This window comes from Larus michahellis, chromosome 7 (genome assembly GCF_964199755.1).
Source record: "Larus michahellis chromosome 7, bLarMic1.1, whole genome shotgun sequence".
Classification (NCBI taxonomy): domain Eukaryota; kingdom Metazoa; phylum Chordata; class Aves; order Charadriiformes; family Laridae; genus Larus; species Larus michahellis.
The window spans coordinates 12,043,748-12,058,619 of NC_133902.1; the positions used below are offsets into that span (position 1 = coordinate 12,043,748).

At 48.7% G+C, this 14,872-nt stretch overlaps 1 protein-coding gene across 5 annotated transcripts in view; it reads right to left on the reverse strand.

The window, feature by feature from the left end:
• LOC141746528 (S-adenosyl-L-methionine-dependent tRNA 4-demethylwyosine synthase TYW1-like) overlaps nucleotides 1-14,872 on the reverse strand; it is a 119,913-nt gene that overhangs the window by 24,476 nt on the left and 80,565 nt on the right. For 4 of the 5 annotated variants that reach the window (XM_074595181.1, XM_074595180.1, XM_074595182.1 and 1 more), the window contains exon 14: nucleotides 8,263-8,373. In XM_074595181.1, coding sequence (XP_074451282.1) covers nucleotides 8,263-8,373 — 111 coding nt within the window. Of the gene's footprint in view, nucleotides 1-6,706; nucleotides 6,823-8,262; nucleotides 8,374-14,872 lie in introns of all 5 variants that reach the window. The other variant, XM_074595184.1, reaches the window with a different exon arrangement.

Here is a 14,872-nt window from a genome sequence, read left to right on the forward strand (position 1 = left end):
CTCTGGCAGGGGGTTGGACTGGATGATCTCCAGAGGTCCCTTCCAACCCCAGCCATTCTGTGATTCTAGGTGCCCCACTGCCCTGCAGCTCCCCAGCAGGATGGGGAGGTGCTGCAGCCCTGCTGCTGCCCCCCTGGACCATCCATGCCTTGTGTCTCGCCCTCGGACACAATGCTCGCAGTTTGAAGGACATTAAGTGGTCAATTTTTTTTTTTTTTTTCAGGCATGGAAATTATACATTGTTCGAGCTTATTTTATAGCAGGCACTAGGACAGAAGATTTTTTTAAACTTCACCTTCTCTTCATCTAAATGCAGATTGGAATGGCAGCAAGACTGAATAGCTTTTTGACAGGTGGGGGCAATCGCCTCTTGCTGCATGCAATTAAAAACTCATTAAAGCAGAGCTCATTTTCCTCATTATTTTAAGCACTTAAATAATCTTTACTGTTTAATATGACAAGACTGAGCAGACTGGGACAGATGCCTCCCTCTGGTCCTTCCCTCCAGACACTTACTTGTTCATTTTAATTTCGTAGCAAAGCTTCAGACGCCAGGAGCAGGACCTGCAGTCCCAGAACATCGTCCTTCGCTCCACCGGACACCGAGCCCACCCACCCTCAGGAGCTCAGTGCGAGGGTGCTGTGCTGGTGCCGGAGCTGCACAATAATCATCAGGGACAAGTGCTTTCAAGTGGCTGGAAACTGATTTCCCGAAGGCTTGAGGAAATTCTGTGCAGTGCCACGACCCATCTCTGCTCTGCCCTGGTCCTGCCCTCAGCGAGCACCATGGTACAAACAGTCCTCCAAAAAAGGAGAAGCCAGGCAGGCTTATTTTTTTCCTTTCTCCTTAAATTGAAAATGGATGGAGAGAAGCAGCAAGGCTCTGCTTGGACAGGAAGCCACGCTGCCATCGAGAGCTGCGAGATGAAGCTTTGTTTTAGCAAGTACAGACCAATTCCCCGGGGATGTCCTTCCACTCGCAGCTCTGACTAGAGCAACCAGATCTCCCTCACCATTGCACAAGTAGCCCTGAAACACAAAGTTCGGTTTGCGAGGCTGAACCCTTGACATGCCCGCTTGCATTCATCAATGACCTGGATGAGGGGACAGAGCGCACCCTCAGCTGGTTTGCCAATGACAAAAGCTGTGGGGGGTGGCTGACACACCAGAAGGCTGTGCCGCCATACAGAGAGACCTGCACAGGCTGGAGAGCTGGGCAGAGAGGAACCTCATGAAGTTCAACAAGGGCAAGTGTAGGGTACTACACCTTGGGAGGAATAACCCCCCGCACCAGGACAGGTTGGGGCTGACCTGCTGGAGAGCAGCTCAGCTGAAAGAGACCTGGGAGTCCTGGTGGACGACAGGATAACCATGAGCCAGTGATGTGCCCTGGTGGCCAAGAAGGCCAATGGCATCCTGGGGGGCATCAAGAATAGGGTGGCCAGCAGGTGGAGGGAGGTCATCCTCCCCCTCTGCTCTGCCCTGGGGAGGCCGCACCTGGAGCACTGCGTCCAGTTCTGGACTCCCCGGTTCAAGAAAGACAGGGAACTGCTGGAGAGGGGACAGCAAAGGGCTACCAAGATGCTGAGGGGACTGGAACACCTCTCTTATGGAGAAAGGCTGAGGGATTTGGGTCTCTTCAGTCTGGAAAAAAGACGGCTGAGGGGGGATCTTATCAACACTTATAAATACTGAAAGGGTGGGTGTCAGGAGGATGGGGCCAGGCTCTTCTCAGTGGTGCCCAGGGACAGGACAAGAGGTAACAGGCACAAACTTGAGCATAGGAATTCCTACCTAAACATGAGGAGGAACTTCTTTGCTGTGAGGGTGTCAGAGCCCTGGCACAGGCTGCCCAGAGAGGTGGTGGAGTCTCCGTCTCTGGAGACATTCCAACCCCGCCTGGACGCGTTCCTGTGCCACCTGCTCTGGGTGACCCTGCTCTGGCAGGGGGTTGGACTGGATGATCTCCAGAGGACCCTTCCAACCCTATCATTCTGTGATTCGCACCTTAAAGCTCCTGGCAGTGTGGAGAGGATGCCATGACTGTGTGCTCCCCGCGCCGAGGCGTCAACCTGGTCTTTCTCTCCTGTAACCCTGCCCAAGCCATAACCACCCATGACGGTCATCATAGGTGCATCTGGTCGTGATGGCTACCCCCGGCTCAAAGGTGGTTTCGGGGAGACAGATAACACAATTGCCAAGGGCTGACATGAGCAATGCGGGTACTGTGGTCAACATGCAAATACGACTATAAGTCAATCGTCTCACCCCCATAAATAGTGAACAGCCCATATATATATATGTATCTATATATATATATATAAAAAGGATTGATTGTGCATATATAATCCTTTAGACATAAACTGCTGACCAAGTCTGGGACTAGCATTGGATCTAAACTCCTCTGAGAAGGAGTTTAGAAGCCAGGGGGTCCTTTCTGAACCTCGACTCAACGGGAGGGTCTCCCTGACAGCTCGCTCTGACCCTGCCCTCTGTGCAGTAAATAACCAGGTGTGCCTTGCCATCGATCCTTACTAAACCACTGTCACATTTACTACGAAACTTTGTTAAATCCCTGTTCGCTATCAATAAACGTATCGCTGCTTCTCTCTAGGAGTGAAGTGCATCGCTCCACCCGTGACAGATGCGTGGGCACAGCCACAATTAAAGGCGCTCGTGTGCCCAGCTGCTCCATGGTCTGTCTGCAGCGACCAAAGGTTCCAGATTTCTGCACGCTCACCCGGCCCTGCACTAAGGGGACCCTGCAGCACGCTCCACTCCAGTAGGTCTGAACGAGTCCTTTCGCACCGACTTACTTTTCTCTTCAAAACCCTTTTGCCCCTTCGGTTTCAGAAGGGCTACGAATGGCAAAATACCGCCCGTCAACACAAGCGCCTGGCTTTTAAAACACAAAGAGGGTATCATAGCAAAAAGAGGAGCTGCACATTCTAGATCTTAAATATAAGAAACAACTTCAGACAACTGTTGATGGTGACATTATGGCATTAAAACAGACTAAGGCAATAAATAAAATTGATGCGTATTTAATAACCACATGAGTGATTCTCCCTTGACTTGGGTTTTACACAAGGGTAATCAAGGCTAATTTCCATTGGCTTAAATAAGAGAATAGGGTCCCACAGAGTTACACGGCTGTAAGATACTCATGTAAATGAGAACAAGTATTAAGCCCTGCAAGAATCTAAATCTCTATCCACTCCACCCCACGAGCCTCTCCGGAGCAACAGGGGATTAGCTACATTCATTTTAAATGAACGTCATTTATCTCAAGCATTTAACCAGGAAACCCCGCCGAGATGAGCCTCATTTTCTGGCAGACGCTTTGCAGCATCTTGTAATATTTTTTTGTTTATGTGCTCTGAGCAGGACCTGGTCCTTGCCTTTTCAACCCAACACACTGGGGTTTTGAAAAAAAACCAACCAAAAAAAAAAAAGTGAGCCCTATCCACATGCCAAGCAGATTCTTCAATGCACTTAATTCTCAAAGGAACGCAAGAAATTACTTTTAATGAAAAATATCAAGTCTTTTGGGGAAAATTCCCAGGTCACAAATGCTGTGTGAACACCACAACTGCTTGGGCTAGACTAAAGGCCAGTTACACACCGGCAGGAGTTTTTGTCCAAGTGGAGAAATGAAAGGGAATACCGACAGCAATAAGGAATGACTTGAACCCACCTCAATCCTGCCTGTCTTCCTTTGGGTCTGAATTTAACTCCCAATTTCTTGTCCTATTGTATCAAGCATCACTTTGAATGCTGTGGGATTGTATCTACATGATGATTCCGTTTATGTACACTTTGCCTACGCAACCGCAAAACCCCAGGCTTCGGGGGGTACGATGCAGCCCCTCTTCTGCCATCCTCCTCTGCTGAGGAGGAGATTGTTGTTCACCTTTTAGTCCAGAGCAGTCAAACATCGCAGGGACAGAGAGCCCAGCTCTTTGCTTCATCCTGCAGGCACAGAGGCAGAGGCAACAAAGCACCTTGAAGCCTTCTCAACTCTTGTTTGCTCAACAACGTGGCTCAGATGCCTCCGAAACCACTGCAGCGTCCATCTGCACCAGTGGTGCTGCTGTAAGGGAAGGCCGATCTCACGGACAGGGTGTTGGACAAGAGCTTTGCTAGCCAGGATTGAAGATGATCAGATGAGAACAAGCTGGCTGCAGAGCTGAACGTAAAGGAGTGTAACCTGCTCCTTTAGTTAGGTCAGAGCACGGGGTAAGGGTCCAAGTGCAGGCACAGCAGCAACACACAATCACAGGGGTTGGAAGGGACTTTCAGAGATCACCCAGTCCAACCCCCTGCCAGAGTAGGGTCACCCAGAGCAGGTGGCACAGGAACGCCTCCAGGCGGGGTTGGAATGCCTCCAGAGACAGAGACTCCACCACCTCTCTGGGCAGCCTGTACCACGGCTCTGCCACCCTCGCAGGAAAGAAGCTTTTCCTCATGTTGAGATGGAATTTCCCATGTTCCAGTTTGTGCCCGTTGCCCCTTGTCCTGTCCCCGGACACCACTGAGAAGAGCCTGGCCCCATCCTCTTGCCACCTGCCCTTTAGCTATTGCTGAGCATTGATGAGATCCCCTCTCAGTCTGCTCCTCTCCAGCTGAACAGCCCCAGGGCTCCCGGCCTTTCCTCAGCACAGAGATGCTCCAGCCTCTCAGCATCTTCACAGCCCTCCACTGGACTCTCTCCAGTAGTTCCCTGTTCTTCTTGAACTGGGGAGCCCAGAACTGGACACAATAAACACAACGGTCTCCAGCAGCGTGGGGGGCACCCCACCCCACCAGCAACCACTCCATGCTTCAGAGAAGGACAGCCAAGTAAGGAAGCCATCCGTAAGGTGACATCCTCTCTGCCAGCCACTTCTGTCGGTACTTGGCCGGACTCTCTCGCTACTCCACAGCATCCCAACTCGTTGTCCATCAGCCACTGCAGAACATGCCGCTTCCTCCTTCTGACCAAGAAAAGGGAAAAATTGGTTCCACGCTTGAGGTGAGAAGCCACGTAATCCCCTCGCATTTGAAAGTCACAGAGAGAGCGTGGCAAAGAGGAGACAGCCATTGCACCTCCCCACTGAGCCACATCTCCCACACTTTCAAAACCCTGCTGTTCAGCAGGAACTGGCAGATAAAACTATGCGAAACAAATAAGGCCACTGACTGGGTAACACTGTATGTAGTGTGAGCTACCTGCCCTCTGCAGAGCACCAAGTGCCCACCTTATGGAACATTACCTCCAAAAAGGCGAGGAAGAAGAGGCAACTGTGTTGAAAAACCCCCTGCTCTCACATAAAGACATCCCATGTAACAGTCGGTGAGCAAGACCTTTCGTCCAACTTCGGGCCTATTAAACACAACGTAATGTCAAGCAAATCCACTGCTCCAGAGAAGACATCACAACAATTTGTGACTTTTAAAAGGGATGGAAGTGCCATTTAAACCCCAAAAAGTTGCATCAGCATAGATTTGCACCATCCGTTTCAGACACAGACAACATCAGTTGAACTCCGACTGCAAATGGGCGCTACCAGCACCGCTGCTCACAACAGCGTGCTTCATACTTCCAAGGACATGAACCCTGCTTTCCTGTCTTCAAAATTAAGATAACAGGACAGCACAGCTCTATTTAAAAGCTCAATTAAATGGAAAAAAAATGGAGACGATCTCAGAGCCCGCTGGTGAACGAGGTGGAGCAGCACCCTGACAACTCATTTCTGCTGCCGGAGCTGAAAAGGAATTAGTGTGTTTTCTTGTACTCAGCCTCTCGCTTCTGCCTTGTGGGGCTTAGCAGCTGTCAGACTTGCTGTACAGTTTTCAGAGCTTTGGAAAATCGCCCTCCCTCCACTAGACTAGAAATGAAGAACAAGCTGTAGAAGACTTTTTTTGGGCTTTGACTATACAGATTGCAATCTGTATTTGTGAAGTTGTGACAACTGAATCTGAGGCCGTGAAACACTGCACTGAGGTTTTCAATGAGAGCTGTAACCAGGGAAGGAAAGACTTTCCCATCGCTCCCAGCCTAAGTCCAGCAACAAGCAGACACAAGGGAGAGCAACGCTGCATCCTTTGAAAAGGCTTAAGCTTGAGTTTCCCTGTGTCCCCGCGTACTGCTCTTGGGCCCGGAAAGACAAGAGACCTTCCACATGCCAACTACAGACCACTTTTGTGGCCATAGCATAGGCACAATGCTAAACCATTCACAGAAGCAGAAACTCCAGCATGAGACATTCTGGCCCATAGCTTGATGTGGCAAGGATCAGCACCGCAGTAGACAATTCTGTCCCCAGCGCTCGCAGAACTCCACTGACCTGCTGGAATATTTCTGAACAACTGACATCTAGATCAAAGCATCCTGCTTGCAAATTTAATTAAGTAACATTAAGCAGCATACATCTTTATATTAAAAAAAAACCAAACAACAAAACCAACCAAACTGCAAACTTGCACTTATATCAGTCCATGAAAAGACCCAAAGCCCACCCAAATGGCACGTGGCCATCAGGCACCAGGAGCACCCCCCCGCCTTCCTTGCCTTGCAACCCCTTTGAACCCTCTGCAGCAGCTGGCAGGTACAGGAGCGATGCTGAAGCCCCAGCCATGCTACTGCCCTACGTGGCTTTTGAGAACGTCACACAGCCCCTCTCTGCCTCAGGTACTTTCGCAAGCATGGCAAAGTGCTCGATACCTGTTCCTTCCTCGGAGAATGTCCTCGCTGGTTGAGTCCCGACAAGCACTTTGAAGTACTCGGAGTGCAAAGACGACATTTTCAACTGAAGCAGCGCGGGCAGGAGCCCGTCCCAGCTGGAAGAGTTGGGAGTACATCTAGGACCACCCTGGGACCACCTCTACAACCACCTCTTCTTGCCTATTTCCCTGGCAGTCCGAGGCATGATTTTCCCTGGTAGAGCTGAGCTCCACACTGCTGGGAAACCATGACTGCAAGGCTGAACCCTTCTCCAGGCAAAGGGAACGGCAGCCCTCTACCTTGGAAGAGACAGATGTTCGCCCTGGAGAGCGCTCAGAAACATTGATTAACTTACACCTGATTCATTTTACTAATTAAAGTCGCTACACATGACAGAGCAGCCTAAGTGGCACGTACACTGACAGCCTCATACTCCACACTGTCGTGCACGCTCACCTCTGCCTCCTCGCACGCTGGAGAAAAGGATCTGGTACTGCCAGGCTGCAGTAAGAGTCAGGAGATGCAAGGTGGGAAGGGTCCCATAGGAGCACTCCTCCTGCTAGGTTTTACCCGAGGAATATAAAACAGTCTGATACACATTGTAAAACTGAGGCTTTTTCCCCAAGCCGTACTCAAAATCTGATTTTCTATTAAGCTATCAACTTCAGCAGCACATTCAGAGAGAAAGAGACCTCTCAATACTGACAGTATCAAAACCTTTGGGTTTTGTTTCATAAGGAAATTGCAGCAAACTCCAGTTTTTTTCTTCAAAGCAGCAGTAAATAAAGGTTAAAAAAAAAAAAAAGGAAAGAGAAAGGAAAGAGAAAAGAGAAAGAAAGTTCAGAAGTAATAGAGCTGCAAAAATACAGACCTGAGGTAAATGTGCCGGTCTGCAGGGGAGATGCTGCATGAAAATGCTGATAGTGGTTCTTTACAGAACACTTTGTAATGTGCCTTTTTTTACATTCTCTATACGCTAAATTGATTAATCCCAACATAAAGCACCTCCTGCCCTGCTGTAACTCACACGCTCCTGTTCGGAGCTCTTCCACTCCCCGAGGGTAATATTTTCCCCGTTTTGTGCAGCCTGACAAATACCACATCAGTAAGCCAGACATCATCACCCTTTCCCCTGGCAGAATTCAAGGCCAGGATGGGAAGAATAATACCACAAACTATCAGCTTCTCCTAGAATATTTTGTTTAAAACGTTGGTTGACATAAAAGAAGGAATATCTATTTATCAGTCTCTGCTTTCACGAGAAATACAAAAAGAGACCAGAGGGTTATGATTCCGTTGGGCAGAAACTGATGCTGGCTGGTACAAAGCTTGTCGTGCATAACAGCGAGCACTACTCCAAATGCACACATAAAATATTAGAAACCCGGCTGCCTAACTTTAAAAGCAAGAGATAAGTTCCTTATGCATCACTGAAATCTCTGGAAGAATCGCATTTACTTGTGTAAGCTTAAGACTGGGAGGGGGCAGGAAATGGGAAAGAAAAAAGTAAAATACCGATGGAAAAAAACCCCAAAACATAGCTCCATGCAGCTCACCTTGACCTCGACGAAGTCTGGTTTACCGAGGGCTATCAGGTCAGCATAGGCTTTCAGTTCATCCACGTTCCAAGCTTTCACCAGTGTCAGCCTATAAACAGTGCGCTGTTGCTGGAATAAAGGAAAATTTACATTAGCAAGACATTCCGACACAGGGAGGACGTTCCAGCCTTCCACGCAGCTTCAAACAGGAGAAAAAAAAAAAAAATCATTAATTTATTCCAAGAACCCAGGGACTAAAACAAACCAGACCCAAACCTGGAGCCACCTCACATGTTTCAAGAAAGCTACTTGCAGCATCCATGAGCTGAGCCACCTTTGGCCGTACGAAGACTTATCTTCCCTATCCCAGGCACTTTGCCTTTACAGGAGCTTTAATTTAATGGGAAAATAAACAGGAAGTTTCTCTCTCTTTTGATTTGCTTCCCCAGGCATAAAATTTCACCATTAGTTGCTATACAGATATTTTATTTTCTCCAGCTGGATCATCTGGCATTGGTGACTCTTGGAGAGGAGGAAGAAGAACAGACAGACCACGGCCTGCCCCTGTCTGCAAACTCTTCCAGCACACGAGGTACGATATCGTGGAGAGAAGGCTCTCCTGCCATCAGTTACGCAGAACATTTTATTGGAAGCACAAAGTGACAATTAAAATCACAACCGGGAAACGGTGAAAACACCCTGCTTATGACCTAGCCTTATAAAAAGCGCGGTGCAAACCATTAGGAACAAACGCGGTGGCTGCAGCGCTAAGGACTCCAGGAGCAGCATCCTCCCCTCGGTACCCTCCGCAGCAGGGCAGCCCCATTTCTGCCCGGCAGCGTCCCTGCACAGACCCGTCCTTTTCCATCCCACAGCTCCTCGCCACACCGCTGCCTCTCGGGGATGCACAGACCTGAAGCATTCCCGTGCCCAGCGGCAGACAGAACTTGAGGACATCTTTCCCTGGAGTTATTCTGATTTTCCCTCCAAGGGCTGCCCACCAAAGAAGTTACTGGTGACAAAAGGACTTCTACTGTCACTATAAGCACTTGGCCACGGAACAAGTCCAGTCTCACCGCTCACATCTGCTCGCTTCCATCTTTCCCCTCTCCTTCCCTTCATCTTCTCCTAACATTTTATTTCTCTTATCTCTGGAATTTATTTATAGAGCAATCTTCCAGCAAAATTGTTTTTTTGAATTAGCTCCTTTTCCTTCCTTGGCATGCTGTGGACTGTGAAACGTGACAAAAGCACCAGTTTAGCCAGAGTGAAGGAGCACTGTAACAAATCCACGGCAACCCCAGGCTCCCCGGCGGTGGCCAGGCTTATACCATGGCTGGGACTTTGCAGAGCAGCAAAGGGTTGGGATCGAGTTCTCCTGCTCCGGAACGTCCAGGTTTAGACTCAGGACGAGTTAAGAGATTCTCCCTCCTGCATAACGTGCCCGTAGCCCAAGGTTACCACCTGTGGGAAGCATGCACACTACTCTGTTTATTACACTTTTCAATACAGAACGATAAGCTAATAAGGAGATCCGCTACCGAATTGAGCTTTCCATCACTGAAACTCAGACCGTTTCCCACTGCGATACCTCCCACAGCACCCACTGGTCAGGAGCAAAGCAGGGACAGGTCCCAGCACCCCAAGTCCCAGCCCAAGGCTATTAAAAAGTTCGTGCTCTTACCCTTCCCCAGATAAAACCGATACGCCCCAGTACCAATCCCCCATCTAGCCAGGGTTTACTTCTTCAGCGCCTCTGATCTACACGCCACGTAAATGAACTCTGTCCTCAGTATAAAAATCAAAACATCACTTACGTAAACCAACACATTCATGTTTCCCACAAGAAAAAAAAAATATTTTCTATACTGGTTTGCAGTGGAAGCATTCCAAATTATTTACTAACAAATAACTGAAGGACAAACAAACAAAAACCAGGAATAGCTTCCACCTCCAGCTAAAGTCCCAACAAAGCAGGGGGCAGGCCTTTATGTACCTACATACATAGGTATGTCCAGGTCTGGCCACCAACAGCAGAAGGACACAGAGCTGTTGGAGAGGGGCCAGAGGAGGCCCCGGAGATGCTGGGAGGGCTGGAGCCCCTCTGCTGTGAGGACAGGCTGAGAGAGCTGGGGGGGTTCAGCCTGGAGAAGAGAAGGCTCCGGGGAGACCTTCCAGCCCCTTCCAGTCCCTAAAGGGGCTCCAGGAAAGCTGGGGAGGGACACTGGATCAGGGAGGGGAGCCATGGGACGAGGGGGAAGGGTTTTAAACTGAAAGAGGGGAGATTTAGATGAGATATTGTGAAGAAATTCTTGGCTGTGAGGGTGGTGAGCCCCTGGCCCAGGTTGCCCAGAGAAGCTGCGGCTGCCCCATCCCTGGAGGGGTTCAAGGCCAGGTTGGACGGGGCTTGGAGCAACCTGGGCTGGTGGGAGGTGTCCCTGCCCAGGGCAGGGGGTGGTACTGGGTGGTCTTCAAGATCTCTTACAACCCAAACCATTCTATGGTTCTAAGAACTAAACCCAGAGCAGGCAGAAGTGCCCCGATGCCCTCACTGCCCAGCGTCTTGGGAACCTACAGCACCAGGTAAACCTGCAAAATTCTCCAGTGGATAAACACAAGGGAGGATTCGATTCGATACCTACAAGGAGTCAGTGTGTTAAGAAAGTAAGTTAGAGGCGGGGGTTATTTTAAAAAAAGTCTGTGAAGAGAACTTTAAAGAATTATTAAGACAACGATTATTGAAGGCCAAATATTACAAGAATTAAAATATCTGGCCTTTATACAGCACTTAGAAGCACAAACTTAAGAACAAGAGACTACAGCTTCTACAATTTGAATGTACTGGTCAAAGAAAGGTTCAGGCCAAGAGACAACAGGCAAGTATGAAGTCAACAGTTAATTATGAGAAAAAAACAATGGAGGAACTAATAAAAAAAATAAACACATCATTTGCCGTGTAACAGGGAAAGAAGAAACCAGAGGGAAAACATCTAACAAGACGAAAAACTCGGCTACGCGCACGCCTGTCAATCGTCTGCAGCGATTAGATACCCAATTAATCAAGAAATGTCTCCCCAAAGGTCAGCTCACAGTGGTAAACAAACGCAGGCAGCTTCAAGGCAACAGTAAATAAAAATGATATTTTTAATACCAGCCCCTACCGAAGGCTGCTGATCCAGACCCCATCCTCAGACTGGGAGGTTGGGTCCCCAGTGCACTCATCAGAGCGGGGAATCCACCATGAAGTGAAGCCTTTAGGCCTGTCCCTTTTTTTGGCAGGGTGGCCTTGTGCTAAAATTAAGAGCAGACTTCTGGTCATCGCTGTCGCGCTTCGGAAACGTGGCTTGGCAACATGCACGCAGCGAGCGGGACAGCGCAGCCTCTGAAATCCAGCACCAGCAGCATCCCCGCTGCCGGCGGGAGAGCCTGCAGCAGCGGAGAACGTAAAAAAGGGGAAAAAAAAAAAGAAAACCTCTCAGCCTTAGTAACACGGAGACGTAAAACACTGGGAATCCATTTGTGGGTGGTGGGATGAAAGTCTTCGAAAATCTACTTAGTCTTCAGACAGCAGATAGGCACTATTTAGGGAGTTTGAACATGGCATACAGATAAGAGACTGGACCAGGCAGAAACTGGTTTCAAGTGCTGGACTTAAGGGAAAAAAAAAAAACATCAATATATGTATGGAAAGCTCCTATAGACTAATTAGAAGTATTTATACCTAGCCCAAGCACGAAGCGGACCAACTAGAGCTTTGCACGTCACCTCCGCTGAGCAGTGAGGGCAAGAGCTTTAGGTAACTAAGTGCTGGCAGTTCAGGAGGGCACCTACTACCCTGGGGAATACATGTGACAAGTGTCACCGACGGTACTGCCACATTGCTCGGAGCAAGCTTAGAAAATGCCACCAAGTGTTCTCCCAAAGTTAATTTCCTTTATGAGATCTCCAAAAGGGCAGAAACCATTTACTAAGGGCTGGGAAGGACCAAAGGACCGCTCGCAACAATAAAAAATGAACGGCATCCAGGAGCAAGTCAACTGATCAGAGAGGGAGGCGACTCAGGGAGTGCCATGCTGTGATTTCAGAGAACCACTCTCCGTTTTGGGGGGGAAGGGGGGGCCACACTGGTTCCTGCCGCCATCCCTGCTGGCAGAGGAGTGTGCCAAACATCTACACCCCAGAGGAGACCACACTGGAGGGGACCGCCTGCAGCTCATGTTTCTTGCCAAAATCTTGTGGAAGCAGTATATTTTTAAAAAATCCAAGTCTATTCTATTAAAAATGGATGAAATCAGGCTGCAAATATTAACATACACTGTTATTAAAGAGGAAACAAGTACATGCTTAGTTCTTATTCTCCAGTCCTCAGCCCTACACTCAGAGCCATCACTGGGACCTCACTCCCTGGGACGGCTCTCCAGGAGGCTGCACAAAGGAAGGTTCCTTGCTTTTCTTTACACATGTGGCCCAGTCCTCTGCTGACACAGAGGAGAGGGATTCCCAGGGGTTCCTATACATGGGTCTGAACCTACAGAGCCCTGCTTCTGCCTGGGATCACAGGGACAGCCTCCAGCACCCATCGACTTCTCTTACGCACGTCTGGTTGTTCCCCAAATGGCCCCTGCAGCTGCCAGAGCAGATGGGGCAGGTCCAGGGAAGGCCACGAAATACTGGCAGCAACTGGAAGAGCTGCCCCTGCTTCCCAGTAGCTGCCACCAGTACAAAGGGAGGTTGTGATGTGAAAGCTGGTGTGAAGGCACGCAGCCACCAACAGCTGCTTCTGGCTCGCAGCAGGCGGACACGCTCTCAGGTAGACGTGACCGTAACCCAATGGGACCAGCAAAAATACAACCATTTCCTATGTTGGCAGAGGATATCCATGTGCAGTGATGACCATCAAGCAGTCTGCCAGCCTCCCCTCTGGTGTCTGAAGTCCAGTCACTTGTCACCTTGCAAGCCAGGGTGAGAGGGGACACCCTCTGCCCAACATCGCCGTGCCTGCAAGTGCTGCGACCAGCTCACTTCTTCCTTCTATTATCTAAAAGATAGTTTTTAGGAGCTAATCCCCAATCGCTGTCCGTGCATTGTTCTTGGAGCTCTTAACAATCCGTTCTCTCTCCCACTTTGGAACTGGGCTGAGACATGCAAACGCTTTTCCTGAAAAAATATTAAAGTATTTATTCATTTTGCACTCATTCTGCAGAGGGAGCAAACATAAAATGCCACCAAAAAATGGTTGGAAGCTCAGGCTGAACGCAGGAGGAGTGCTGGCAGAGCCGAGCAAAGGCAATACTGCAAGACCAGTTCTGCGGAGAGGATGAAACCTCATCATTTTACTTTTATCGCAACATTTTCTAACGTACATTGAGTACAACGCTTCAGTAAGCATTTCTTCTCACGGCAATGAAGCTCTGCAGGAAGGGAGAGGTTTTCCCCTGTTTAAATCTCGTTTTTAAATACTCTCTAATATACATCCTAGATCATTTTAGAAGTCTAACTTTAAAGTTCAAGTACTTCATAAAACCAAAACTGCTACAAGCACATTAAAAGGGCTTCTCCCCCCACAGGGCAGCACTAACTGACAGGCACTAACTGCAGCCCACGTGTGTTATCCATCACTGCAATAACTGAACTATCACAAAAACTGTATTAACTAATCACAAAAGAAACAGGTAAAAGAAACCAAAACACTGCACCAAAGGGATCCAGAGAAAAGGTAGAAATAGCAGAAATTAATATCGGGACTGAAGAAACCTCTTTCCAGAAGGCAACAACTCTCGAGCGTTGTCTGAGCAGAGAGAAAAGTCACTTTTTTAAAGTGGTAGAAGGGACGGATCAAAATGACTTAGGGCCTAACACCGCAAAACGTTATATACAAGTAATCCTTACAGACTGCCAGCAGTACAAATACACAATCCTGTTTTATTAATGTATTATTTGTATTTGGTTGTACAATAGGGCCCCAGGAGATCCTCCTATAAGCTCTGAAAAACAAGAAATAAGAGCTTAAGCCCTGAGAATTTAACGATCTAAACCATCAGGATATAGAACCAGACTGCAATGCTTTACGCCCCGCGTTTCCAGGAAAAGCAACCATTATTTCACTTCAGACAGCCATCAGAATAACATTAGCAGAAAAGAAAAAGCTAACACGATAACGAGCCTTTCCAAGGGGTGAAAGTTGAGGATGTGGAACCGCATCTATTTAACGCCCAAAAGCTCTTTACGCAGATGATCGACCTCCCAGGAAGGGGCAGCTCTGGAGCCTGGCAGGACCACGAATACCCATCGGGTGGCAAACGAAAAGAAGAGATGGGAAAGAAACCAAGAGAACATGTCCTTGTAAATAAATACCATTAATACCTGGTGGGGGGAATAAAGCAGATGGAGACAGACTCTTCCCAGCAATGCCCAGGGAAAGGACAACGGGCACAGGCTGAAGCAGAGAAAATTGCATTTTGAAGTGAAATTTCTACAAGGAGGGCGACTGAACACCAGAAGGGGTTTCCGGAGAGGTTGAGAAGTCTCCAGGATTGGAGATGTTCACATCCAACCCACCGAGCTGGTCCTGCTTTGAGCAGAAGGGTTGGCCGAGGCGGTGCCAGAGGGGCCATCCCACCTCAACAGC